The sequence below is a fragment of the Alligator mississippiensis genome, chromosome 6 (genome assembly GCF_030867095.1).
Source record: "Alligator mississippiensis isolate rAllMis1 chromosome 6, rAllMis1, whole genome shotgun sequence".
In the NCBI taxonomy this organism is placed as follows: Eukaryota; Metazoa; Chordata; order Crocodylia; family Alligatoridae; genus Alligator; species Alligator mississippiensis.
The window spans coordinates 79585358-79610536 of NC_081829.1; the positions used below are offsets into that span (position 1 = coordinate 79585358).

General features: G+C 43.2%; 1 protein-coding gene across 10 annotated transcripts in view; it reads right to left on the reverse strand.

The window, feature by feature from the left end:
• Nucleotides 1-21141, reverse strand: part of MKI67 (marker of proliferation Ki-67) — a 39568-nt gene extending 18427 nt beyond the window's left edge. For 2 of the 10 annotated variants that reach the window (XM_059730027.1, XM_019482880.2), the window contains exons 1-10: nucleotides 20969-21141; nucleotides 18349-18461; nucleotides 17383-17464; nucleotides 17167-17282; nucleotides 15787-15856; nucleotides 14113-14191; nucleotides 9875-11353; nucleotides 9260-9504; nucleotides 7815-8334; nucleotides 4597-4709 (exon numbers count right to left, since the gene is read on the reverse strand). In XM_059730027.1, the coding sequence (XP_059586010.1) occupies nucleotides 4597-4709; nucleotides 7815-8334; nucleotides 9260-9504; nucleotides 9875-11353; nucleotides 14113-14191; nucleotides 15787-15856; nucleotides 17167-17282; nucleotides 17383-17464; nucleotides 18349-18440 (2796 nt within the window). In that variant the 5' untranslated portion in view covers nucleotides 18441-18461; nucleotides 20969-21141. The other 8 variants (XM_059730030.1, XM_059730029.1, XM_059730028.1 and 5 more) reach the window with 8 other exon arrangements.
• Nucleotides 21142-25179: the final 4038 nt, after the last annotated feature.

Genomic DNA, 25179 nt, shown 5'->3' on the forward strand with positions numbered 1-25179 from the left:
AAACAAGCTCAGTAAATAAAGATGAGTTTAAAAGTAATCTCAAATGTAGAATTTGACTAGAAGAGATGAACAGGCCACATAATATCAAATTAAAAAGAAGGAAAAGGAAAAGAGACATCTGATTATCCAAAATAACTGTTTTGTGCATCTGTTCTATTCTATAGTAAACAGAGACTATACTGAACAGAACTCCTAAATTATCACCGTTTAGCCTTCACTCGCTATAAGACAGGTGCCATGGCCTTGCAGTGCTGCCCACGGTTCCTGAACTGGACCAACACATGTACCACATACAGCATGAACTGCAACTAGCATGAGGGGCTGGCACACACGGCCAAGTTGGGCTGCAGGTTGTGAGCAGCACCCATATCAGATTGATCCTGCAAGCTCAATCTGACACACCAATGGACTGGCCCCAGGCCACTCTCTGATCTTGCCAACAAACTGGCCCCATGTCACTTATCTGGCCAAAAGGGCCTAATAAGCTTAATACCCCTGTTGTAGGATAAAGTGAATATGTGAAACTGTTACTGGGCAGCAAGTAGCAGAATTTTAAGTTCCTCTCACTTTTAAATTGGTACTATTTCAGTTGTTCATACATTTGAAAAGTTTTTAGCAATTTAAACTTGATTTATAACATGCTACTGTAGAACATAAATTAGAAAATGGAAGAAAAACATTCAGGGTAATAGTGGTTTTGAATAAAAAGGAGCCTAGAAATTCATGCATTTTCCCAACTGTATTACCAAAAGTAAACATTATTATCTATTCATTACACCTCTTGACCATTTAAATGGATTAAATATTTCCGCCAAATAAATAACCTTCAACCTGAGCCAATACCTGCTAACACAAACTAAAAAGAAAATACAGCATTAAACTCCTGTTCCAAGAGAACTTGCTATTGAATAAAATGGAATTACAATTCCAGTATTTCAATTCAACCAGCATACAAGTTTAAGAGAAAGGAATTTTTCTCCAAGGAATGTATACACTGCAATAAGCAGATTCTAGCAGTGGGTCAGCTCTCTTCAGTATGAAAAAGCTATTAAACATCAACTTTAAGCTAATATAGGCAGATGAAGTTCTTCACCCACCAATTAAATACTGCTGTATTTTAAAGGTAAAACCATGCAAAGTACAATTGCATACCATAAAGGAAAAAGAGAATGAAAAATTCTATATACCAAGCTAAATCTGTCAGAAAAAAAAATTAAGCAAAAACGAGTGTGACAACAGGGAGTACTGACACCTTCAGCCCCAAACCTCTTTCTATCATTGCGATGCTTGACCACTGAGAAGCTGGAGATTTTCCACTTTTAGTCCAGTGTCCCTCCTCTCCACATATCTTGGTCCTGGCCCTTCCAGCTCTAGTACAGAAGATTTTGCTAACTGTGAGAATCCGACCCTTACCGGTCTGTGTAAAATAAATACAGTCTCTACAGAATTGACCAGCCTGTAATTGCCAATTAATTGCTCTTTAAAAAAATCAGACATCACAGACAAAAGTAAAGTATGATGAATAGCAAAAAGATTTATTACTTGGACAAGAGAAATCATACAGAAAAAATAATAAATAGTAGAATTCTCTCCCTATACTGCTCACTTCAGGTCCCTCTATACTCAATGGGATCTAAAGTGCATTCCACACAATCATACCTCCCGCCATAACACGTGAGTAGCAGGATACGCAACTGTGGGTTCGTGCCTTAGATCCCATTGCGCCTTACTGCCTGTACCAGGAAGCAAGCTCTTGCAGCTGGGAGCCCCCTCAGGTGATCCCAATGCACCCCAGGGCTGGGGGAAACAGCTACCATGATCTTCCAGCCCTCAAGGGACATAAAGCTCCAGAGTTTTCATGCACCCCCAGGGTTGGGAGATCACAGCCATGCCCCACAACTGCTGGAACCCAGCACCAGGAGGCACACTGTGGGGACACAGCATCTGTAGCTGCAGGACTCTGGATCCCACTTGCAGGATTCCCAGCCCCGACTGGTTATGATGATGCACCCTTGCAGCTGGAAGCCCTGCTGACATGGTTCCCAACTGCAGAGGAGACCCTGCTACATGTGCAAATTAAAGCTAAATAGCAAAGTTAGTACCCATTTTCAAGGTCTAACTTCATAGCTGGTTAGATAGCTTTTCATGGTGTGATAGCTACCTTGGCACATGCATCTGGTTTTAATGTAGCTATGCAGTTTTCCAGTTAATTGTACAGTGCATGTAATACGTAAAGCGGCCCTAGAAGTCAGGATAGGGCTGTAACCAGAGTCCAAGTTTCTGCAAGCAAGCTGTCAGCTTGTACTATCCAGTTTCTGCCAGCTGGGGGCCTAGGTCATTCAAGTCAATCCTTAGACATCCTTAGCCTCTCAAGGAATGCCTTAAGTACTTTCACCTGATCTGTTTATCTACATTCTTCTATTACATTCTCAAGGACCACATGTATATTATGCAGATAAACAGATACACGTTTAAGGGAAGAGATTTAAGGGAAGGCCTAACGTCATTCTTGAGTTTTATTTTCCCAGCTCTGTCAAAAGACATACACTCAAGGGGGCAAAGAAAGCACTTCAAAGGTGACCAGGCCAACTTGAAAAAAATGCAGCATCAACATCAACTTATGGGAGACTATCACCCAGGACTGTAAGGTTCGACCTAGAAACTACTATGCAAAGCCTAAGCAAAAGTGAATGTTATGTGTCGAATGCCCATCTGCAATGATAAGGAGCAGACAGTCTTAGATAGAGGAAGCTTGAAAACAAAAAACAGAATCAGAGTTACTGGAACAAAGAGCTCATTATAATACTAAAAAATCACACCCCTAGGCGGGGAAGATATATGCTAATGAAACATATATGTATGTTAATGAGATACATAGCTAAAACACAGGTATAGAGACATGCTCAGTAAAGAACTCCTTGCGTCACTCCTTTATAACCAATTAGCAAACAAGGATGCTTATGAAGATTCAACCTCTTGTATATAAGGGGCTCAGTATTGAATATGTGGGTGCTTGTCTTGTGAAATTATTCCGCTTGCACCTTTTATTGCTAGCAATAAATCTTTTTTATACTTTCACCCCTGGTATCTTTATTGGCCTTTGCATCCCGGGCACGAACCCAGACTTGAGCTGGGGCCTAACAGGACCACCCCAAATGAAGGAAGAGTCTGCTGCAAGGATCTTAGTACTTTGAAAGAATGACAGCAGGAGATGGAATAATGGGAGCAAAAGAAACAGAATCTTGCAGACCAGACCAAGAACCCAGAGCCACCCAGCCCACATGGAAATGTTTGCCCAAGCTGCAACTGTCTATCGATCCTAGATAGGCCTGTCAGACATCTTTGGACCCACAGATAAGACAATCAGGGAAGACAATCATCTTCAACTGCAAGGGATGGCTGTTGATGACATTTAGGAAATCTTTACATGATCTAAGACATGTAGGCTACTAATCCTTAGCTTTCAATTATTCCAATTACTCCAGAGAAATAAAAGTCTGTTCAGAGATGACAAATATCAAGCGCTTAAGATATTTCTTCCAACTAAAAGCTTCTTCCTTTGAAATGTAAACCAAATTTGTTTGTGGATGGACCTCAGCTCAAGTACCCACCTTGCATAGCCATCTTAAATCCAAATTCTCATTTGTCTGAAGTAGTGGTCTGGAAAGTAACACTTTATTTAACAAATACCTTATAGCTCATTACAAGTCAAACTTTGAAATGACAAAATTATAATTACACCCCAAACTGTAGTTCACACAAGCACACCTTATTTTCTCACATTCCACACATACCTGTTTTCTGAAAAATCAGCTTCTGGCTGCAATGGCTGATTAGGTAAACCTGCCACACTCACTGACAAGCTCCCATGAGGATAAGGGAAACTATAGAGATAAGTTCTATCACTTTCTGGTTGGCAAGCATGGTTTGTGGCAACTTTGTCATGCTTCAGCCAGGGAGCTGTGCACATGTGGCCATGCATATCGGACATTTCCGTAACACAACATAATTCCATAGTACCTATAGTGTGTGAAAATAACATCTGCTTAAGCCCTAAAAGAATCTATTTGTAGGTTGATCATGTATATCTAAGACTGACTAGAGCTGTAGATCAATTCAGAGTAACAGTCGTTTCCCCAAGGTCTTTTAATGAACAATGCACCTTGCCCCACTCTTTGTGGGTACTGTGTGAGAGCCAATTTAACAAGAGTTAAATTTATAGCAAAGAAACACCAGATACAATAGAAAGGTACCAAAACACATGACTAAACTGTGAAAAGCCCTGGAAAAGTAAGGTCCTTAAATATTTAGTGATCTATAACATAGTCAGGTTTAAAGGCAAGACCTGGGATAAAAAATAAACTCAACTAAGCTTATTGCTACAGAAGAACATACAGTTAGGCTTAGCTTTATCTTTTTGCAAATCTGAAAGGAAAACTTTGAAAATGAAAACAAGGATATTTAATCATTTAGATCATTTAGACTGATGTTCAGAAGGACATCTGGTAAGTTAGAAAAGACTAATATTTAATTACTGACATATTATGATCCGAGAAAATTACAGATTAAAAAGTGTTTTATTTTTAGTAAGAATACCTTTGGCAATTGTAATTTCTTCGCTCTTCTTCTTTTTTGAACATATTTTTTTGCAGTTCTCACTTGTGGTCTTGCAACACCCAGTTTCACCACCTCTGCCCAGGATTTTGCAACTGGAATGCAAAAAAAACAAAAAAACCTAAACATATACATATACATATACACACACACACACACACACACACACACACACACATATCCATAGCAGTTCTCTCAGGAGTACTAACAGCAACCCATAATTATTTCCCTATAAGTCCCATTTGTTATGGAATTTGATTTAGAAGATTAAGCACAGCAATACCTACACTTGATGCTACAAAACAATTTCACTGTAGCAACATATTTTCAGCTGCAAATAAATTTGCAGAAATTTACCCATCTGAATGGGCATTTTTCATGCCAAGTGTCTGCCTCAAACATACTTTTTTTTTTTTTTAGGAGTTTCAGTAAAGTTGATTCAGCCATCTGCAAAAAGAAAACTTAACAGTTCCTTAACTTCGTATACCACAACTCCTTATTAGATCCTTTTTGTCACTTACTGTTCTTACTGACCAAATATTTAGGAAAAAAAATGTTAAATTTAACAATCTTAAATTATCTTTATAATTTCTGCACAGGATAGCGACGAGGGAATTAGTCACAATTATATAGTGAAGGAAGCTGTGGGACCCATGCCTCAGTCGTTGCAGAAGCTGGAAAGTATATAGTAACCGAGTCAAGTCTTCAGAAATTAAAATAATATTTTGTAGTTAAAGTCAGGTTAATTGTATTCTAGATAACTGGGTATTTATTTCTACCACAAGGTTCCTATGGGATTATGTTAACAGATATTTGCCTAGATATCTGTTCCTCATCTTCTGAGTGTCCTATATTAAACACCTCAGAACTAAGTAGAAGAAATACTGATACAAATCAAGTTTAGGTGCATTTTGGAAGGTATAGTCAAATTATTAGGTACAATACAGTGGTAACTGAATGAAGTTTATTGGCCTGTGATAGTGATAGACAGAACTTCAAAACTAGGATCATCTGAAAGTCACTTCTGGCTGTAAAATGTGTTTTGCAACATTCAAGTAGGGATTCTGTATCAGGTATAGAGAATAGAGCAGTGGCAGGCAAAATACAGCCAACGGGCTAGATGCAGCCTGCCAGGCTATTCTATCCAGCCCACGGGGCCCCTAAAAAATTCAGAAAAATTTATTATCTGCTTGTGGGTGCCTGTCAAAGATGACACGGCACCAGCAGCAGTAGGACCCAGCGGGATCCAGCAGCTGCAGTAGCCCCACCCAACCCTACCCAGAAGCCTCTCCCTAGCAGAGGCTTCTAGCCTGAGACCCTGGAACTCCCTGCCTCCCTCTGCCTGAGAGTGGAAACCAGAACAGAGGGAGGGTGGGGAGGGAGGCAGGGGAGGACCATGGGTGATTGCCCGTCCTTGGGGCTGGGTCAGGCCAGCTCCTGCTGAGTCCTACTGTCCCGCGATGCAGCCAGGAACCACATGGTACCAGAGCAGAGTGTAGGGCAGGCAGGCAGGGAGAAGTGGCAGGCAAGGAAGAGGAGAAATGGCAGTGGGGGAGCAAGTGGTAGCAAGCGGGTGGGCAAGTGTGAGTGCAGCAATAGCTGGGCAGGAGTGCAGGGTCTGCTCCAGTGCCCTGGGGCCAGGGCAGGCAGGGGCCCAGAGCAGGTTGGCAGGAACACGGGGCTCGGGCTGGCAGGGGCTCTATGGAGATGAGCCACCTCTGTCCTCTCCCGGCTCACGCAACCCAGCCCGTCTCCATACAGCCCTGCCAGCCCGGGCCCTACACTCCTGCCACCCTGCTTTGGGCCCGTGCTAGGCCAGTGCTCCCACCCAGCTGTTGCTGTGCTCATACCCGCCCACTTGCTGCCATTTCCCTACTTTCCTACCCACCGCCACAGCTTCTCCTCACCCCCCTCCCACCAGCACCGTGTGGTTTCCAGCTGCACCACCGGACTGCAGAACTGAGCAGGAGCCAGCCCAGCCTCTGTGAAGGAAGCAGCGGCAGCAGTGGGCAGGAAGGTAGCAAAGAGGCAGGAGAAAGGCCATAGTGGCAGATGGGGGAGGGGAAGTGGTGGTAAGCAGGAGGAGGGGGCCCATGCCAGTGCCCCGGGGTCTGGAGCAGCAGGAGTGCGGAGCCCAGGATTGGACGACAGTTGGCAGAGGCTCCACCTGCCGTGGGGGCTGTGAGCAATGAGTGAAAGTGACAGTGTTCACAGGGCAAGTTCTATACACACACACACACGTACCCACACGCCCACTCACACTGCTACACACGCAGACCCCGCACCCACTCACACCCTAGCAACCCTCCTTCTCCACACATGCAACAACCCTTCCCAGCCACTCTCCCCCACACACTCACACCCCTCCCACTCCACATAAAACACCCACACCCTCCCACACCTATCCACCTTTGCAGAAACCCCACCACATCCCAGAAACCTATACCCACCCACAACCCCCAATATACAGGAGTAAGACTTCATTTTAAGCTGTTATACAATTATGTATACATACACTACACAAACGCATGTAAAAATCAGGAGAAAAATATTTTTTGAAATCAAATCAATTAATGTTGTAGTAGATGTTTCATTTTTAGAATATAATTTGGTATTTTTCTGGTTCTGAGATGGCAAACCCCCTTGCTTAAAGGAGTACTTCCAGGGGCAAGGGGAGGGACTTCTGGTGGCAAAGGTTAGGGGTTTTCGGACAGGACTTCTGGTCCCAAAATGGTGACCAGGGGGTGGGCCCCTGTCAAGGGGCAGGGCTATCCATGCAGCTTGCCAAAGCTGAGTAAGCAGTCCTCCAGGCAACTGCCTGCCCCAGAAAAGCATAAAACCATACAATGAACAAAGCTAAAAAAAGCTAGAAACAGACTAGCTACTTCTCCTATGCAATGAGAAGGAAGAATTCATGTAATTAAAGATGCAACAGAATGAACAGACACAAGGAAAAATAAACTAAGCTTGCCCAGACAACCTTCATTCTAGCACTTCCCATTCTTGAGTGCTCGACTTTGCCACCTTAATTTTTGCAATTATTTCTATATGTAGATTTTAAAAACTTGCAAATCTAATTTTCAAGGAGACCCAGACTGAAAGAAGATATTGCTGCTTATTCAGCAGCCTCTGTAAAATAAACTACTCGCTTTACTTTGGCTCTCTTTAAAAGTACTAAAATTAACTAGTTAAATACGCACCTAGCAAATTGGCATCAGAAGCACCACTCCTTCGTTTAGCATGAACAGCTGCCACAGCACCACTCCTCCTCTTCCCAGGAGTTCTCTTTGCAGTAAATCTTGCACTCTGCCTTGTTACCTGTTTAGGTGTAGTGGGTACAGAAATCTTATGATCCTGGTTAACACGAAAAGATTCAAGTGTGTTGGCATGAGTAAAATCTCTTGCATTTACATTAATTTTTTCTTCAATAGAACCCTGTTCCTCTGAAGTTGGAGATGGTGTGCTGATGTGAGAAACTGAGAAGCGTCCTCTTGTAAAAGATGCATTTGAAGGGGTGCTTGCAGAAAGTTTAGATGACGTATTTTCAAGGCCAGGGGAGGCAGCTGGGGACCTCCGGGCGGGCGGCGAGGCAGCCGGGGACCTCCGGGCGGGCGGCGAGGCAGCCGGGGACCTCCGGGCGGGCGGCGAGGCAGCCGGGGACCTCCGGGCGGGCGGCTGTTTTGGTGACAATTTTTTTTTCTGCAAATGCTCAGAAAGTTCCTAAAGGAAAATAAACTCTTGCTATTAAAGGTTTAAACACAAGTTCTTTTGTTGAAGTAAATACAACAATGAAATATCATAAAACCTTAGGTTTACTTCTTTAAAAACTCAAGTTAAAACATTTTAAACACTTTAGTTTCAAAACCATTGTGAAAGGATAAGACGTAACAATTCCATAGATTACACATCAGCGGAAGCCACACATTAACTATACACCCTCCCCAAATGCTACTCCAATCCCTTCCTTTTACCTAATCTGCAGCTAGGCTTCCTACATCCCGCCCTGTGCTTCCTGATACTTTGCTTTCTGCTCCCTGCCCTACCTGGCACTGTGCTGTGTGTCCCCACCCCAATGAGACACACAGAGGCTGCACATGCCACTTCTGCCACCTGTGACACAGGTTGGCCACCCCTGCATTGCGTAACTTAAAGGTTTAAAACAGCTGTGGTTTACACAAGTTTGGGAGTAATTTTCCAACAAATTTCAATTCTTGTCAATACATATTTTATAGATACTGGTGGATCAGGTCCCCTAGATTCTACTGTCATGCAAAGGAAGTATAGGTGACAGGCAATAACAAAATACCTCTCTCAAAGAAGGGAGGGCAGGGTTGCACATTTATAGACTAACTGTTTCAGAGAGGCTTCATAAATAAATGTCTAAGAAAGCAAACTGTCACCTATGAAAAGCTTGTTTCACTGAACCTGTTAGTGCATAAAGGTGCCATCCTGCCCTGCCTTCTGTCTGACTTCAGACTAAGACACTTAATGACTACTTCTCTCTCCGTCTCAAGTAAGTCACGGATAGCCTACTTTCATAGATGGAAGTTCTAAAATACAACAGTCAACTACAATGAGATCAGTATTCAAATACCATTTAAAGTTGCAAGTGAAATGCCAGGCTTTTCTAGCCTTTAATATTTACCTTGATTACACAACGTTTGAGCCCCTGAGCCTTCTTCAGAACTGCACGAGGTGAATTTCCAAATGGTAAGCTAAGTCTTGCTGGAATTGCACCTCTTTTGAGGGGTGAATTAGGAGGCAAACTCTTATCAAAAAGTTCAGGACTCAGATGACCACCAAAAGACACTCTCTTCCTTTTCCCAAGGGGCTGAAGTGACAAATCACTGTTACCACTTTTTCGTTTTTGTGGTGACCTCTTCAATTCACCTACAAACCAAAGCATTGAAAAAAATGTCTCCATACATGTAGGAATCCAGAAAAACTATACTCTACCCAGGATATAAAAAATAAGTTTTTAACCTCTTAAAAAAGTTTGAGGCATATTCAGTGATATAAATAATAAAATGTATACCCGTTTTTGCTTGTGTACCAGTAAGCATATCTTTACAAAATACAACTAAAGGGTATAACACATTTTGTTAAGCAGGTATTAGTTATGGTTAACTATAATTACGTAACATTATTTAAGGATGGATGTGCCAACAGAAGGACACTTCTTTACCTGCATAAAACATCAAAGAATATCCCCAAATAAATTCAAAATATAGCTTTTAACAATCATATCAGAAGCACTTACCTGACTTCTCTATTTTAACAGACAGACCACAAGCACTCATTTCAGAAAGGATCTCATCATCTTTCAATACAACATTTTCAGAGCATCTTCTTTTTGTTGACAGCCTATGACATCTTGGCATAATAGAAGCATCTTCCAAATCCAATTTCTGTTGGCAACTCTTTGCAGCCAACTCCTCTTTGTTGCTGTCTACACTCTTGTCATGTTCTTGAGATGAATCTCTCTCCAGTGCCTTTTCTATATGCTGTCTAGAGGTCCTTGGTCTACCTCTTTGAGTCCCAGAATGAGATTTACAGATGCTAGGAGATGCATCCTTTGTTGCTATCTTTCCTGGAGAAAGCATTTCTGAATGCACACTTTTACTTCTCAGTTCCTTATTTTGACTACAACTCCTTCTGGTGCTTTGGAAACTACTCTTCCTAGGAGGAGGAGTATGAGTTTCAGAATCTCTCTTTTTTGAGGCAAAATAAGTCTCATCATGAATTTCTTTCACCACTTCTTCTGCACTTAAAGATTTTACTGGTGTAAGCGGTTTACTAGTTCTCTTTTGTTTCGAATTTTTATTCATTTCTGCCAAAACACACAGTTCATTTCCATCACTTTTGCACACTACACCCTTTTGAATTTCAGATTTAATTTCTGTTGATTGCTTAAGCATTAACAAGAAGTCTTGTCCAGTTAGTGATCTGTCTGTACTTATAGAACTTGTTTCATTGGTCTCTTTTGTAGATGAGCTTGAATGAGACCAACGACCCTTCCTTCTAGACCTTGGTGTAGATGCAGAGTATTTAGTGGTTTCAGAAATGCTTGTCAAGCCATCTTCATTAGCTGCCCCTGTTGAGTGCTTAATTGGTGTTCCAGGGGGGAGTACTTGAGCAATGTCTCCCAAGGATTCTATAGTACATGACTTAGGAGAAAATGCTGCTTTTTGGTCACTCACTCTCTTTAATTTAATTGCAATACACTTAGTCACTTCAGATTTTCTTGATACATTTTGTTCATAGGTTTCAGCAGAGTCCTGCAAAGGCAAGTCATTTTTTTCTTCTAAATCTATTGGTTTCTGATTTGTAACAACAGTTCGATGACTTCCAGAAAATCTCTTCTCTAAACCATTTTGTTCAGTAGTAAACTGATTCGGTTCCAAGCCATGTATGTTTTGTTTAACTTTACACTCTTTAGCATCTTCCCTAATGATTGCGTCCATCTTAATCTGGCTCCCCTGACCAGGTAGACATCTTGATATATCTGTTTGCTGTTGTATGTTGCTTTCTGACTGACTTTTGTTAATTGCATTCTCATGCTTCAGATATTCATAAATTTGGCTAAAAGGAGACATCTTATTTTCTTTTTTGACAGACGTGGGTGTTCTGAATGCAGACTTGGGTGTTGCAGGTTTCTTGGCTGATTTAGGTCTGGTAATATTTTCCTCAGTGCTTTGCTTATTCTCACCAGCATTTTGGCCTTCACACTTACTGTCATCTATACAATATTAAAGATAAAAAGAACCATCCACATATGTATTTTACAAAATGGTAGACTAATATTATAAAAAAGAAGAAAAACAGATTTCCCCTTAGATAATATTTTCTGTTTCTGTATTTGTATTTACAAGAGCAATCAGGAACTACCACCAGGATAGAATTATTGGTTTTGGTAGTTTTGCCTACCAAATGAAGTTTGTTTAGTCTCATCATTTACATTTTTCTAATAAGCTCACCAATAGTAAAACTGTTAAGACTAAACTTAAAATTTACTTAAAGTTAATTTTACTTAAAGTTAAGTACTAAAACTTAAAAACTTAAAGTTTACTTTTGACTTACTTATAAATAAAGCAGTTCAGACTTTAGAGCAGGGGTTGGCATTTTGTTCGGCATGCGCGCCTCAGGTGGTGGATGGTGGGGAAGGGGCAGGGTCTTTGCTGCCACAACGATTGGGCCCTTCATAGCTCCACCACTATACACCTACCACCAGAAATGAGCTGGGCTGGGGCTCTGCAGACTTCAGTGCAGCAGTTTGCAGCCTGCCCGGCTCACTGCTAACAGTGGGTACACGGGTGATTTGGGGTGGACAGAGGAGCTGCGAGGGGCCCGATCCTTATTGTGGCAGCACAACCATTCCCCTTCCCCACATTCCACCCCAAGCTGCACATGCAGTAGCCACTAGCGACAAGCCGAGCCAGGGCTCTGCGGACCTCGGTGCAACAGGTTGCAGCCTCCCGGACACCTGCCACAGTCAACCTAAACTCTGGGCAGGCCTGTGCTGTTTGCAGCAGGTGGCAGGAAAGTAGTTATCAGATCGGATATGCTTGTGGAAGACCTGGGGGACGAAAAGGGATCTGTGGGCCTGATAAGGACTGCAGACCAGCCTCATACCACTGGTGCATGCCATACCTGAAATGGGTCAGAGACAGAACCAGGGGCCAGATGAAAGAGCTCTACAGACCATGTCTTTAACATCCCTCATTTATGTTCAACAGTCTACGTGGCTTTTAAGGTCCTCCTCTTGGTATCAGTATTATTTAGCTGCTGACAAACACAAATACACTTTCCCCACACACACAAAAAAAGTTCAGATTCTATCAAAAGTTCAGGTGCAAGCATGTCACATTTTAAAATCTTTGGCTTTACAGAAAAAAAAAATGTTGCTTTTTATAGAAAAAATCTTTCTGTGAAAAAGCAATGAAAAAGCACATGTGCGACCTTCAAGCTGCTCCAAGTGACCTCTACTATGAGCAGCATAACAGTGTTATTTGTATTGAGCAGGTAATTTGAGGACAAGCTGATCCCCAGTCAGTCAGCTGTAAAAAGCAGACTGGAGAGACTCTGCAGGCTCTTGCATTAGACGTACAATTGAGGGGCAGGGGGAAGATAAATCATTCTGAAGAAAATAGCTTGAAGAGCAAGATGAATCTACAAAAATCTACCGGGGAGTTGGAAATTTTTCCACGTAGTACTGGAGTAACTTGCATATCAATCAGTAGACTGTTGTCAAGAAAGGCCTTAATGAGTAATGACACGGCTGTAGAAAACCTATTACATTCTCTATATTAGCACTAGCAGTATAGCGGCATGAATGGAAGTGCAAGAACATTAAGTTAAGGAAAAACTAAAGCAGCTCTATTGTATAAAACTTGTAAATAGCAACTTTTCAGTCAGTGGGTCTACTCCTTATGTGCATCAAAAATATATTCTTGCATAAAAATGTTACTCTTTTTTTCCTTTTGGTACTACAGAGCTGATATAGTATTAGCTCTGGAGAGTAATCTAATTTTATTTCAGCTCATACACCAGGGGCAGGCAATTATTTCAGGCGGAGGGCCGCTTACTGAGTTTTGGCAAGCCATCGAGGGTGGCATGACAGGCAGCCAAGGGCAGATAAATATTAATTTTCTAAATTTTTAGGGGCCCTGCGGGCTGGATAGAATGGCCTGGTGGGCTGCATCTGGCCCACAGGCCGCATTTTGCCCGCCCCGGTCATACACAATCAGAATTGCTAGTTAAATCCTCAACTGTATGGATTAATTTGCCTTGTTATACTTATTGAATGTCATTGGAGGGCAGAATTTGTATCTAAAATTTTGATTATCCGTTATGTCAGTGGTCCCTAACCAGCCGATCTTAATCCACTGGTTGATCATGGAGCCTCTGACAGTCAATCTCAGTCTGTCAGAGGTTACCTGATCAGGAGCGACAGGACACATGCATCTAGGCTGAGCCACATCCCCTACCACCCAGGTGAGTGGGGTCAGAACCCGGGTGGCTTGTCCAGGAGGTGGGGAGGCAGGGCAAGGGCAGGGGCTGTAGATCCTGGGGTGCCCTTTACTTACAAAAAGTGATCTTCACCAAAAGTTGGACACCACTGAATTAAGCAATAGTCAGAAAATACCAGTTTTGACTGAGAAGTGTGTGGGATTTGCAGGGCTGGCATCTTTAACACCATTTCTTTTAACCTAAATCAAACTTAATAAGCAATCCACTGAAATTATAACAGTCTACCAATTCTATTTTCACCATCATTTTTCATAGTACAACCACATTTTAAGTTTTCTAACATTTCTAAATGTTCTAAAACATTTGAGATTTCTAAATCATGGTGCAAGCACAGGTTTTATCTGATCTATCAGCTCTCAAATAAATCTTTTGACATTTCCCTTATCCCCGTGTCTTTAACAAGCAAATTAAGCATAAAATGTGTCTATACATTACTGAAAGAAAAACAAAGATGAAACAGCTACCAACCAGAACCACGAGGACCTTTAGATCTTGCAGTCTCTGTAAGTAATGATTCCACTTCTGCCACCTGCTGAACATGAAGAACCTGTAAATTTGTACAGTATTATGGTAGGGCAACAAATATATCCTTTGAATTACAAATATAGTGGTCTAAATTGCATTTAGAATGGCATAGGAATTTTGTTTCCTTTCATAACCAAAACAAATCCCGGGTAACAATTTGCAAAATAAGGTTAAATCCACTTATTCTATGAAAGTGTAAAATTATTACAGGTGACGACATAAGTTGCATCCCAAGTAACATGTGTACTCAAGGACCTGTAACAGTTTTATTATTTCTCATTCTTGGAATAGTGTTTGATTCTAAAAGAATGTATAATCTAAGCACCCATGCAGCCAAATGTTGATAACAAATAAAACAAATTGAGATCTCATATAGACTGATGCCCACTGGTCTTAGGGGTAGCCTGATCATTTAAATATTTTTCAGCAGGTTTCAGACACATAACAATGGTTATAATTTCATCTGATTAACCATACTCTCCAGGAAAAAAAAGCAATTTCAACAGATAACCTGAGCAAGAGATTTATAAAAGCAAATAACTTTGCTGAAAAGGTAAAAACCTTGCTTATTGTGAAGATAAATAGATAAAACATTACACTCCACTCTTTACAGGCAACATTGCACAAGTGCAACAATCATCCAAAATGCCCAATAGGTTACTTTTTAAAAGAAAGCTACCCAATTTTAAGCTTTCAAAAACTGTTAAATGTTAACTCCTTTGGACTCTTTGGTTGGAGAGATCAATAACCATGCTACTAACGGGTGCATTACTCATCTCCCATGAATTCTAACCACCTCTGGCAACAAGGATGTTGTAAATATTTTGTAGTAGGGATCCAGTGCTGTGCTTTATTCCTGAAATTTATACAGATCGGAAATCATGTAAATAAAGATAAAAAGATTTTTAAAAATTACGGATAGGCTGACATATCGGTTAGCTATAGGATTAGCACCAATAAAAGGCAAAATGATATTATTAGCTATTGCCTTTTTTGGTTGTTGTAGCCAATAATTACAGCTGTGAGCCCAGAGCACCCTGCTGAGTGTAATCCAGTTCCCATGCTCTGCTGCTGGCCCACGGCCACAGCAGACTACAGGTCTTGGTGAGCAGGTGAGATAGATGCAAAACAAACAACAAAAAGGGTTTATTGTCAATAGTTTAAAATGCTTTGCACTATTACTAAATAGCGATTATTGGATCAGCATCAGCCAACATAGTCTATGATTAACCGACCATCGATATCAGCTAAGAAAATCTTTAATTGGTGCACCCCTAAAAAAATGTCAATAGCTGTATGTCAGCATCCCATTTTCTCTTAAAAACAAAGCTATTTAAAAAACTACACCCTGCCCCTTTCCGCAAAAAATCCTATTACTAACATCTCAGATCAAAGCTGCCAATCTTCCGAGCAACTAGACACCACACAGGGTTGTGGGTCCACCAGGATGTGGCATCCCTCCCCCGAGTGCAAGAGCAGGAAGTGGAGCCAGGAGTTCCCAACCACAGCAGCAGGAGCAAAGGATGGGTGGAGGACAAGGAATCATCATACCAATAGTAATCTACTTTGCATCAGCATGTGCACACATTTGCAATAAATATAGTCAGTTAATATTACCTGCAGGGTTTCACTTTTTGGAGACCTAGAACATCTCTTTCTTGGAGTAGACTGAGGAGGATATTCAAACCTTAAAAAAAAAAGAATAAAAGAAAACTTTAGCTTATGTCATATTTATGCTGTTTAAACATGAACATTTAAGGTAAATGACACAGTAACAACTGTCCCTTCCTAACAATACTCCCACTGATATTAAACTGTTTATCAGCAGGGCCCTGAGAAAATTACAGATTTCTCGTAGAAAACTCATGGCACGAGCATGGGTAAAGCATCATTTTTCATTAAGTATTCACAGAACTACCACAGATCTAGACAAATGGGTCCTAGCAGTTTCGTGAATGTTCTGTGAAAAATTATATTTTACCTGCACACGTGTGGCTGGTAGGCAGACACAGCCATAGGCAGCAGAAGGCTGGGGCTAATGAGGCTTAGCACCCCCACAAATGCAGGGTAGCAGAGGGCTGCAGGGCAGCCCGGGCATGGGCTCTGGCCGGCTGTAGCAGGAGGGAGGGGTGCACAAAGAGACATGGAGCCTGCAGGCAGCCAGATGGTGTGCAGACCACTGCCTACCATAGCAGGTAAGTTGGGGAAGGGGTGGGGGGCACATCAAGGCCCCCATAGTGAGGGAGGGAATGGGGCAGAGGCAGGGACAAGGGTGAATGGGATCCCGGGGCGGGTCGTGGGACACTTGGAGCCTGGGTGGCTCGTCCAGGAGTGCAGGGGTGTTCCTGCTGCTGCATGCACCTCAGAAGAGGTCTGGGGCATGTGTGCCCTGGATTTGTGCATAGGGCAGGGCAGCTGCCATTCACCGCAGCCCCTGACCCCCACCTCCTCCCCAACTTACCTGCTATGGTAGGCAGTGCTCCGCACACCATCTGGCTGCAATCCTAGCTGCCTGCAGGCTCCGTGTCTGGTTGTGCGTGCCCCACCCTGCTGCAGCTGCCTGCAGCCCTCTGTGCTGCCCCACATTTGGGGGGGCTTAGCCCCATTAGTCCCGGCCTTCTGCCACCTATGCTTGTGACCCTTAAAAAAAAAAATTGTAGTGCGGGGCAAATTTCACGGTTTCCGCAAAGTCCACAAAAATCACAATTTTCTCGGGGCCCTATTTATAAGCCAACCATGCATCTTCAAAACATGTAGGCTTGGAAAAAAGTCATGCTAGGGTATCAAGACAATGCTGCAATATGTAGTTTATTTCTAAGTAGTTTAAAGATGACAGCACACTAACTGTCCAGACAATATTTTGCACAGTAGAAATAAGTTGAAAAACGCTGTAAAAAATATTAAACATAAAATTAAACATTAGCGATAGATAAATGGGAAAAGTTATCCTCTCTGGACCTAATCCCACAGACCTCATTGTTCTTCACAGTTACTTACCTAAAAGAACGATCAACTATAGTTAATATATCTCCATGCTTCAGATGTACAGGTTGCTGAAAACTGCTACTGTTCAACTGGGTTGGATTTACATTACTTAAATTAGTCAATATTGCCTAAAAATGAAACAACAGTCAATTAAGTAACCTCAATAGATAAAATGATACAATGCAATTAAAATACAAATTATAAAGCAATTAAAAAAAAGCCACTTACCTCCTTGTTCTCATTTACTTCTATTTTACAATGTTCTTTGGAAACCTGAGGCAGCTGGATGCGGATGTCACACTCTGTTTTTCTTTGGGTGAAAAGTACAAATTTAGTTTTAAGGATTAAGAGAACAAAGCACTTGGTTGTTCTTCAAAATTCACTACTGAGCTACATACATGATCATTTAATAACATTTGTGAAACTGCATGGTGCTCTCTAAAGAAAGCAATAGAAAAAAGTTAACACAAGAACTGAGGAGCCAAGTTAAAAATTCTCTTCTAAATAAAATCCCAAACCCATTAAATTAGATTCTCCCTAGTGGAATTTCAAGCAAATATAAAGTCAAACATGTACCTGCAAGCTGTACACATCTGTCAAATTTCGGAAAATCATTGCAAAAGCATGGCTGCAGCGCCCCCCTCCCACCATCAAATGTAGACAAGCTCTAGCACAAGCCATTTTTCAATCAAGTGTTAAACTCCAGTAATTTAACAGGTTTAGTGAATTATATTCAATTTGATTTCGCATAAACATATATGCTTTCCATTAAGCATTTATTTAAGAACTTATAGCACTAGCATTTACTTTCCTTGAATATAAGCAAAAAGAAAGCAACACACTAGATCAGTGATGAGCAATTATTTTGGCTGGAGGGCTGCTTAACAAGTTTTGGTGAACTGTTGTGGGCTAGAAGCACTGAACAGAAACAAGGACAGAAACTATTACCAGCCTTTTTGCAGACACACATTTTGTGCATCTGTGGTGTGACTAGGGGTATACACGCCTTTTTCCACTCTGAGAAGCAGCTACATCAGGCAGTAAGAGCAACTGCAGCAGGAGTTAAACAGTTTGTCTCCACTACTTATTTTAAACAGTAAGTGTTCAAATGATAAAATGAACCCAAAAGCCATTAATAAAGACTGCCAATAAATCTCAAGGCACAAATACACAAGTAATATTGCCAATTCTTACCTTCCAAATAAACAAGAACTTGCAGTGAGTGGAAAGTGAATTCCATCCGCCCCATTCCGCTTAATAACAACAATTTTCCCAAAGAGAGGCATCTTCAAAACTGGAGGTCTTACCTGTAAAGATAGAAGTGGTATTTCAAATAAAGCTGGACATATTTATTAAAATAACAAATACAGGGTGCAGACCTCTCTCTCTACAAATGATAAGCAGAGATTTCAAAAGGGTTATTTTGTTTGGATTTCTGTGCAGGTGTATGAAGTCTTTTGTCCATTAAAAAAAACAAAAACTGCTGAACAAGGCTCAGTGCAGGAAGTGAGGGCACCACATAGGTATATAAAAACAAACAAACAAACAAACAAACAAACAAGAAAAAACACTTGGGCAGGGGCAGCAGTAGACATCACAGGTTCATATTAAAAAAAATGTTTTGATGGCAGCTGCAAAGCAGACAGGGTGGATAAAAATCAATTATTTTTTAAAACAAACAAACAAAAAAAATCAGACTTTAAAAAATTTAAACCCAGATGTTTTTGATGTAATCATATTAATTTTTTATTAAGATGCTTTTTAAAAAAAATAAAAGTTATATAAAGATAGTTTTAACTTAAAATATGTTGGAGCTACAAGATGTCATCATGGGATACGGATAATAACTTCTAACTATATACTATTTGAGACAATATATTCATGTAACTTTTTTAGAAAAGTTTTATAGATAGGTCACAACAGGCCATGGACTATATTAGGGGCCCAATCTTATGGGGTTTCCAAAGGCTCCTCTATAGATTAGTAAATATTAAAGAAAACCACTTTACCCAACAGGACTCAGAGCTCAGTCTAGAATAGGGGTTGTCAACCAGGGGCATGCATACCCCCAGGGGTACTTGAGAAGGCCCATTGGCAGCAGTTCCCAAACTGACAGATTGTGCACCACCAATTTAAAACAATACAGCCTTAAGTACCACCAGCAAATCTTTGTCATAAGTAATTATAATAAATCTGTAGACACGTACCAATGACAGGCTGCCTGCATACCAGTGGTGGTACATGTACCAGATTGGGAATCGCTGCCCTAGGGGGTAGGCACAGGCAGGTGGGGATGGAGTGCTGCCACACATCATCCCGCACTGCTGCGCAGGCATCACCCACCCAGCTGGACGCAGGGGAAGCTCGCACGCGGAAGTTGCGCACCCACCTCTACCCCTGCCCCAGCTGCCAGGAATACACTGCTCCATGTCCAGCTGCCAGGGGTACTGATCCAAAAAGGTTGAAAACCCCTGGTCTAGAAGATCCCATTAAGCATCACTGTGATGCTTAGTTTCAGTTCTCAAACTGTGGATTTGTCTCCAGAGAAAACATCCTTGTTAAGGGCAGTACATGGTGATGAGAGCTAACAGACCTGATTACCTACCCATCACCCCTCTTGTTTCTATAAGTTGCATACACAAAGTCAAGCCCTTACCTCTCTCTAGAAGTGCAGTTTCAAGAAGTTAAATGAATAGGGCAGCAGTTCCCAATCTGTGGTACAAGTACCACCAGTGGTATGCAGACAACCTGTCACTGGTACATGTTAACAGATTTATGATAATTACTTTATTTAACAAAAATTTGCTGGTGGTTCTTAAAGTTGAACTGAAAAATTTGCTGGTGGTACTTAAGGCTGCACCATTTTAAACTGGTGGTGCTTGCTCTGTCAGAGTTTGGGAACTGTTGCAACAAAGAATTGTTGGGGATGGAGTAGATCTGGGCAAGGAGTAGTCTGGACATAAACTACGGAGAGAAGGGCAATAGAAACAAAAGAAACGTTTTCAGTAGAACGTTCCAGAAGACTTGAGGGATACATTTCTGAGTATATCCTCTCCCTTGATTTAAGATCTAGTGAGGGAATGGCATGGTAGAAGGGAAAGCCTATCAGGGCAGCAGGCTTAGCAGAAGGTAAAGAGAGACCCACTTGGGGGATATTCTAACGAAGGTCATATCAAACAGGCAGATAAGGTTCTTTGGGAAACTCCAGTTGGTTGACGAGCCCAACGCCAATTGGTCTAACAAAAGATATCGGATTTACACAAAGAACCTAGTCTGCCTCGATCCTTAGACCAACACCTCTACAACCTACGCTCCCGAACACAAGTGTGCACTTTTTGTCGAAAACAAAGATGAAACCGAAGCTTCCTGACCAGTGATTTAAATCGAATGCATCCCGAAGGCAGCCAAGCTTCCCCCAGGCCTCCCACCAGCCCACACTACGTCACTGCTGGGCGATGATGACGCAATCCCGCTGGCAAAAAGCGGCGGCTGAAGCCGGGGTCTGGCAGCGCCGATGCCCAGGACCCCGCCGCGAGGGACCAGCTCTTGCACACGACACGCACGACTCCCCGAGGCGACGGGACACAACACCAGCCCGAGGCAGGGAGAAGCCTCCTCAGCCCACCGGCTCCGGGAGCCGCTGCACCCCCCCAGTGCCCGGCCCGGCCCCACCAGCCCCAGGGCGGCCGCCGCGCCCGACCCCCGTGACGCTCCTCCCACCTGCACGCGGGCGCCTCAGCGCTCCCCGGCGCCGGCGCGTCCGCCTCCATCCACTCGCGGCGCCGACTGAGCCCCCGCGCGCGCCAACACGCACCTTGCGGCCACACCGCACCGCATCCCTCCGCCGGTCCCGGCCTTCCGCTACAGCCCCCCTCCGGAGAACAAGCCGCGGGCGCCGCCGCCGCCGCCGCCGGGGAACGGGGGAAGGCGGACGCGCCCTGTCGCCCGCGGCGGGTCTGGGGGCGGCCTCCGCGCGAAGCTCGTCCGAGCCCCCAACAGGCGAGTCCCGCGGAGGGATACGTCGCGCACGGTCGCAGCGACAAGCTCCTCGTTCGAAAAGACGCGCGCCACGCGCGGAGTGGTGGAGCGCGCATCACGTGGCGGCGGAGGCGGGCCAATGGGGAGCGCCGGGCGGGGTTCATTTCAAACTGCGGGGCTGGCGCCTTCACTTAGGGCGCTTGCGCGGCCGTTGGTGGTCGGGCGGGACGTTGCGCTCCTGCCCCCCCCCACCCGCGCGGGTCCTGTCACGGCTCCGAGGCGGTGTTTGCCCTTGAGCGGGCGGTGCCGTAGCCCCCTGCGGAGCTCAAGCTTGCTGGAGAGCTGGCCTTATAACCACTCTTGTGTCCCCAAATACAAAGCAACAGAAATCGGAGGCGGGAACGAGTGGAAGTGGCGGGCGGTGCTGCTTGAGGGGCTACCTCTGCCTGGCTAAATGAACCAAAGCAACCCTCGGGCGCCTCCATCCTCCTCCTCCCACTGTGTTCCTTAGGCACCCGCTCTTGCGGTTTATTAATATGAAAGCTATTTCAGAGTCGCTCCCTTTCGTGAGGATAGAGGATTGCTTCTGTTTTTTTGTGGACTTCCCAATTATTCGCTGCTGAGCTTTTGAAATCGTCCTGGCACGTTGAGCTGAGCCAAGCTCCAGCTTGAGGTGTTTACTATCGGAAAATGAAATGTGTCCAAACAGTCATAAAAGGAAATATGTGCGACTGCTTCTAAAAAGCAGTCATGCAAGAACCCCTCCCCCCCCAAAATGTTCTGCCCTAGATAACCACCTGCTCTGCTCATCTGATAAAAACCAGGCCTGGCCATAACTTGACTCAACCCTCATAAATGTTTTTATAACATCTAATATGAATAAATGGGCACTTTGTTCTTCAGAGAGGTATCCGTGGGTTGGAAAGGGGAAAAGTAGTGATTGATTTATTCAATGTCTATGCTGCCCTTTCAAACAAAGGCTCTGGGGCGAAAAAATAACGTCTTAAAAACGGGAGAGCGATAAAGGGATCGGATCAGTTAAAAAGGGGAACTAGAACATCAAGGCAAAACAGAAACCCTCTAAACAACATCTCATCCTAATTCAGTTTGGTCCATGCCTACCCAAACAGGAAGGTCTTACAGCTCTTCCAAAAGATGTCTGGGCTCAGGCTCTGGCTGTAGTATCTTAAGGCGGGGTATCACTTTTGCTGTTGCCCTTGCAAGGGTCTGACGGCTGGCCTGCTCCTGCCCTGCCACCCAGAGGTTCTTGCTGACTCGCCCAGTCCCCTGGGATCCCACATTTACAGCACACCCTACGGGCCCAGAAGGATTTCTACTGATAACCCTCAAGTGGGAGGGAGTTCCAGAGCTGAGAATGACCTCCCATGCATTTTTGCCGAGCAAACTTGGCATACTGGTGATACATTACTCGCTGCTGTACCATCATGTTGGGGCATACGGGAAAATGCACTCCCTTAGATATATAAATCCACACCATTTAAGGCTTTATAGGTTAAAGCTGGCATCAGTACAAAAATAAATGGGGTTTCACACAGATGCAGGGGTCTGTCTGCTGCACTTAATCTTACTGAATTGGGGCTAAGTATTCTTTTTAAATGTCTGCTATAATTACATTTAAAGTTCTCTATAATGATATTTGTGCCTTTGCATCTATGGGTGTTGGCACACAACGCTGTAGTCTGACCATTTTAAATCAGGTTAGACATGCAAACATCTAGATGTACAAACCAGTGGGCACGTCTACACGAAATGCTACATTGCCATGGCAATGAACTACAGCAATGTAGCTCATTGCTACATTGATGTTGCGTTGGCAGGCACAAACTGTGATGCCAGTGCTGCTAAACAGGCACAGTAGCTCATTGCTACTATGCAGTAGGGTTGGAAACAACCCATACGCCAGCGGGGCTAAAGCCAGTACTAAATGACTGCGCAGTAACAACTGCACAGTCAGGTGCAGGTGTAGACGTGTCCAGTTTAGAACTGGAATATTTCAAAAGTATACCTGAATAATCAGGTATTATTTTCAACTGGTTTAATTAACAATTAATGGACCTAACAGTATTAACCAAGCATGAAGTTGACAGCCATTCATGGTATTAAAAATAGTGGCTCAGTTTTTCCTCACTCACTGATTAATGGTGTACTCACCCACCTACCAACCTCACAAAGGAGGGAGTGGGGGTGAACTGAAATTAATTCAGTGGCTTTCTAAGACAAGTCATTTTAAATCTGCAGCCCAAGGCCAGCCCAAGACCTTGGGCAATCCCCAGAAGACTCAGCCCCCTGGGAACATTGAAGCAGTGGTCCAGGAGCCCTCCATGCCTCCATCCAATCGGGGTCTTCCTACCCAGCTAGGGAAATCCTGGAGAAAGGAGCCATTCCACTGTGTGAGGTTTGCTGGATTGAGGCTCTCACCTAGCCCCTCAGGTTGGTGGTTGAACAGCACTGCAATACCTCAAAGGTGTATGTAAGGGGGTGTCCATGTAGACATCTCTGAAGCCCAACAAAATGTGAACTGGTTCCTACTCAGTGAAGGTCTTGGAGTGCTCCAATTGTTATGTGTATCCACACTCTATGTGCATGACTAAATTATGTACAGTTACTGTTTAACATCTAAATATAGATTGTAGACCTGTACCATTTGGGATACCATGACGCGTAGAGAGGTATCTATGACAGCTAAATTACTGTGAAAATTGACCTAGATTATTTTTAAATCCAGGGAAAAGTCTAAAAAGCTCATACAGAATATATTTAACTAAATTTGACTGTTCTGTCATAAGAACTAGTATGTGTAGGCAGCTGAGTCAGAAGAAAATTGAAATTAAATATATTTTTTAAAGTTTATACTTTTGGAGAAAAAAAAACCTGTGACACTTTAAATAACTGAGGGTTTTTAAAGTTAGGAGTGAGGCTTTAAATCCTTTACCCCTGGAGGGAAATGCTAGCTTACAATTTAATACCAAATCAAAGACACTTGGCAGGGTTTACATCTAATGCTGCTAGAATGAGGCTGTGACCTCATTTTGGAAAGGTTCCAAATGTAGGGGGTAACTTTTCAGAGCTCCCAACATATAGATACAGAGCTGAAATACTTTCATACTTGGAAAATGGTCAGCCCCTGCCCTTCCCAGATTGCTCTTGAAATTCTGCCTATTTTAAGAAACTGGCTTTCAAAGTATTAGTAAAGCTGAATACAGGAGTTCAGCTAGGACTGTATAATTCTAATCACTGCGTTTAGTTTTTCTTCTCAAGTTTGCACATTTATGTCAATGATCAGTGATTATAAGATGTAAGTTTTCAGCCTTCTGAAACCATCTTGTTTCACTTTTTGTTCATGTAGGCTCATTTGTGTGATACAATATAGTTCAGGAAGCACTTGAACAAATCCATACTGAATAGAAATATGTGGACATTACATCTGATAACATCCTCTGGATTAGGACTTCCTGGGCTCCTGAATGCTTGACGTTCATTTAAAGCAGGAGTGGGAAAAATATGGTCTGCAGGCAGGATCTGGCACACCAACTGATTGGATCTGGCCTGCTGATGGGCACCTGCCAATTGATTGTATCCAGCTTACAGGTACACTGCATTAGGCTAAACCCCCTCTGTTCCAGCTCAGGGCAGCCAGTGCTGCACTCCCACCTGCACCCTCCAACAGCCCAGGCCAGTGCACACAGCTTCCTGGTGTAGCTGCTCCCAACGTGGCTGCAGTCCCCCTGGGACTGATAAGCCCTCTCTCCCCCTACCCCTGGCCAGCTTCCAGGACCTAGTGTGTGGGTAGCTCCCCTCCCCCCATTCACCTCCACATACACCCGCCCCACACAAACTCCCCCCCATACACAAGAGTAAGACTTGACAGGTGCCCCACCCCCGGATCAGAAGTCCCACCTTTGCCACCCTACCACCAGCCTTGCCCCAAGAAATACTTTTAGAAGGGGGTATCATCTTGGAACCAGAAAAAAAAACAATTCATATACTAGAAGTGAAACATCTACTATAACATTTTAATTTTATTTC